The sequence below is a fragment of the Sphaeroforma arctica genome (assembly GCF_001186125.1).
Source record: "Sphaeroforma arctica JP610 unplaced genomic scaffold supercont1.49, whole genome shotgun sequence".
Classification (NCBI taxonomy): Eukaryota; class Ichthyosporea; order Ichthyophonida; genus Sphaeroforma; species Sphaeroforma arctica.
In genome coordinates, this window is record NW_014040509.1 from 163,025 (window position 1) to 166,841 (window position 3,817).

General features: G+C 39.1%; 2 protein-coding genes across 2 annotated transcripts in view; one reads left to right on the top strand and one right to left on the bottom strand.

The window, feature by feature from the left end:
• The window catches only part of SARC_01278 (rRNA-processing protein FCF1), a 3,316-nt gene extending 1,951 nt beyond the window's left edge, over positions 1-1,365 (top strand). The window contains exons 2-3 of the mRNA XM_014305024.1: positions 429-595; positions 925-1,365. Of these exons, the coding sequence (XP_014160499.1) occupies positions 429-572 (144 nt within the window). The 3' untranslated portion in view covers positions 573-595; positions 925-1,365. The remainder of the gene's footprint in view (positions 1-428; positions 596-924) is intronic.
• Positions 1,366-2,831: 1,466 nt separating this feature from the next.
• The window catches only part of SARC_01279 (hypothetical protein), a 3,863-nt gene continuing 2,877 nt past the window's right edge, over positions 2,832-3,817 (bottom strand). The window contains exons 5-6 of the mRNA XM_014305025.1: positions 3,311-3,411; positions 2,832-2,940 (exon numbers count right to left, since the gene is read on the bottom strand). Of these exons, the coding sequence (XP_014160500.1) occupies positions 2,839-2,940; positions 3,311-3,411 (203 nt within the window). The 3' untranslated portion in view covers positions 2,832-2,838. The remainder of the gene's footprint in view (positions 2,941-3,310; positions 3,412-3,817) is intronic.

Below are 3,817 nucleotides of genomic sequence, written 5' to 3' on the forward strand. Positions count from 1 at the left end.
TATGTTTCTATTTATGCAATTATGTATTTATGTATGTATGTATGTATGTATGCATGCATTCATACATATACATATATATATATTTATATATACAATTATATATACATTTATATATATATTTATATATATATATATATAAATAAATGTATATATATATATATATATATATATATATACATATATATATATATATATATATATATATACACATATATATATATATGCAAGTATATATATATATATATATATATATTCATTTATATATATATATATATATATATATACATTTATATATATATATATATATAATTTCTATATATTTTGGCTGCTCCAAGATCTGCATGTATTCTGCCTATAGTATCCTACAAAATCTCTTGACCCCTTTTCAACCGCACCTTTCTTGGTATTTTGCACAAACATCTATACAGCACAAATGTTTCATAGTGGCTACATGTGATAAAGATCTCAAGCGACGACTGAGGAAGGTTCCGGGAGTTCCCATTATGGGTATAACACAGCGCAAATATAATGTGGAACGGATGCCGGACTCCAACTTCCAGGGGACGCGATAGTTGTGCCTGTATATCGTCTGCAGGTATGTGGTCATTCGTCTTGCACAACCTTGTCCCATTTATTGAGATAGTCGCGGTGGCTGTGGTACTTCAAATGCCGTCACCTGCCACCCCTTTGCGTATCGCTTAGTAACACACGCGTCGATGATGTGTGTATAATGGTTACTTGGAATATACTTGCTATGCAACGAACTGAGTGATGTGTGTAGTGGTTACTTGGTATAAAGTTGCTGTGCAACGAGCCGAGTATAGGCAATCCATGCTGGAATTCTATAACAAATCCATCTAATTCTGTTCGCAACTGAGACGCCCCATTGCCTGACGTCCGCTCATTGTCGTATGTCCACCTCAGATCATCAACCGAGTCCTAAACACGGATTGGCACTGAACACTCGCTTAGAAGACACACCCACTACCGAGCTTATAAGTACATCTATGCGAGAAGTGAACAGACGAGTTCGGCCACGAGTGGTGGTGTGACTTGTGTCACATAACATAACATGCGCAGGACTGGCATCACATAGACCACTTGCAGAGGCTGCTTTGACAGTGAGATGACAGTGACGGTCAGCGTAAGGGATGGGCGACGGGACGTCCAAGCCGGCATCCCAGTACAGCAGTGTGGTACATCTCTTATTGTGGATGTGAGTGACAGAGAAAGGGATCGGAGTGTACGCTAGGATGCTTGTGGCACCCATCCCCCCCATTCTCAACTTCTATCTACCAGAATGCAGACCGAGTATCTTAACACCAACATTTAGATAGTGTATATAAATAAACCATCTTTAGCATCATCTTCACACGCCCTTCCCAGATAGCATGTGCATCTGTCTGGCACAGTGAACTGGCCCAACAGGCCTATACTTCTGTGTTGTACGTAGTCTATCTTGAATGAATTGCTGATACGACAAGCATAGTCAGTTTAATGGGCAAACAGACGTAGGCCACACACCCTACAGTTGAACCACATTTCCCTTTTCTTCACAAATCCGATTGAAGGCGTGTGATGTGCACAGTAGAGACTCGTGCGTATGCACCAGAGACAGCATTACATTTCGGTACAAACACAGGGCAACCACTGCGTAGAGGCTAAGGACAATAGTTAAATACAGCGGATAAGTCTACACACCTTACACCTCTCTGTAGGTATATACCGAACTATGAACGATGGCTGATTAGACAAAGATAAGGTTTGGAATTTGATACCTCATTTATTTATATGCCCAGCAAATCGAGGAGGTGATGCAATTTACAGGCTTCAGTATTCCTCTCGCATTCCATAGTCACTCAATGAAGTACCTTCTAGCACTTATCCTCGTGTGTTCAGCCATCGCATTTAGTTGTGGGCGTGTATATACTGAGGTGTATAGCAATGAGGTACCCTCTAGCACTTATCCTCATGTGTTCAGCCATCGCATGTAGTTGTGGGTGTGTATATACTGAGGTGTATAGTATTGAAGTACCCTCCAGCACTTATTCTCGAGAGTTGAGCCTTCAACTATAGTTGTGGGTGTGTATATAGTGTGGTGTATATTAATGAAGCACCCTCTAGCACTTATCCTCGAGAGTTCAGTCTTCAACTATAGTTGTGGTTGTGTATATAGTGAGGTGTATAATAATGAAGTACCCTCTAGCACATCCTCGTGTGTTCAGCCATCGCATTTAGTTGTGGGTGTGTATATAGTGAGATGTATATCCATGAAATACCCTCTAGCACTTATCCTCGTGTGTTCAGCCATCGTAATTAGTTGTGGGTATGTATATACTGAGGTGTATAGCAATGATGCACCTTCTAGCACTTATCCTCGTATGTTCCGCCTTCAACTATAGTTGTGGGTATAGTGAGGTGTATATCAATGTATTACCCTCTAGCACTTATCCTCGCGTGTTCAGCCTCCAACTATAGTTGTGGGTGTGTATATAGCGAGATATAACATCCTCCCATTCACCTGCCCACGCCATCCTGATAACTGTCTCCATAGAGACATTGGAACATTTCATCCACACTAAAACCCTAAACCCTGAAACATTTGTCCCCTGCCTCCATGCGGTCTGTGTCCTTAATGACGCCGTACTGCGACTGGCCCAACGGCGTGGGGTGTGAAGGATGAGCTGAGAAAAGAAATAGTCAGAGATACAAAACTACAGATATTTAAGGTGTTTCTATAATAAGCGCGACTATATTCATCCCACGACTATTTTTAAATATAGGGTGCAGGGCTTAAAGTTTTAGGGTTTCAGGCTTTAGCTAAAACCCATCGATGTTTTATTTCGCAATTGCAATGTAGCCGTACTCTCCACACGGGCGCTCAGCTTGACTGTTCTGCAACGAACAGACCATTTCCTGATTGGCATTGAACCCTGATATCTGCAGAGGGGTAGTGCAGGCGGAATAGATAATGTGAGTGCGATTTATAGTAATATGCATTATGTATCAAACGCTAATCAGTAGAAGAGATGCTTGCACGCGCACTGTGCTGCATCGAGAGATTTAAGAAGCACGATATACTACGCGAGCGATGGTGAATTGCGCACGAAAATACAGAACATATATATATATATATATATATATATTCATACATGCATACATATATATATATATATATATATATATATAATAAATACATCTATATAAATAAAAAAACATAAAAACATAAAAACATATATATATATATATAATATACATAGAAGGACCGCCCGAGAGCATCGACAAATAAAGATGACGCTCAATCATATACCTTAACCAGCGGTTGGAGTACCTGTGTAACCATATTCTTGTGTGAATCCAACAGCAGATCGCCTTTATCATCGAAAGCTTTGTACGCGCCACCAACGGCAGCTGTTGATAGGAAAATGTAGCTAGTTGTGAGTGCAAAATGCGAGAAAACGGAATGCGTTCAGTATTTTTGGACATCTTACCTACCCCACACATGTACTATACAGAAGGTTCACTATACGAATACAGAACAAACGCATGTCTGTTTTCAGGTCTTTATAGTCACACTGTCAAAAGTTAAAGCATCATAGAGTACACGTAGATGCGTATGTGAGACCCTCTAGGTATGAGCATACACGAACAGCTTCACAATGGTTCGTATGCAGCAATTTCAGTACGAACCCATACATATACATACATACATACATACATATATATATATATATATATATATATATATATATATATATATATATATATATATATATATATATATATATATATATTATGTGTATTATATATATATTAA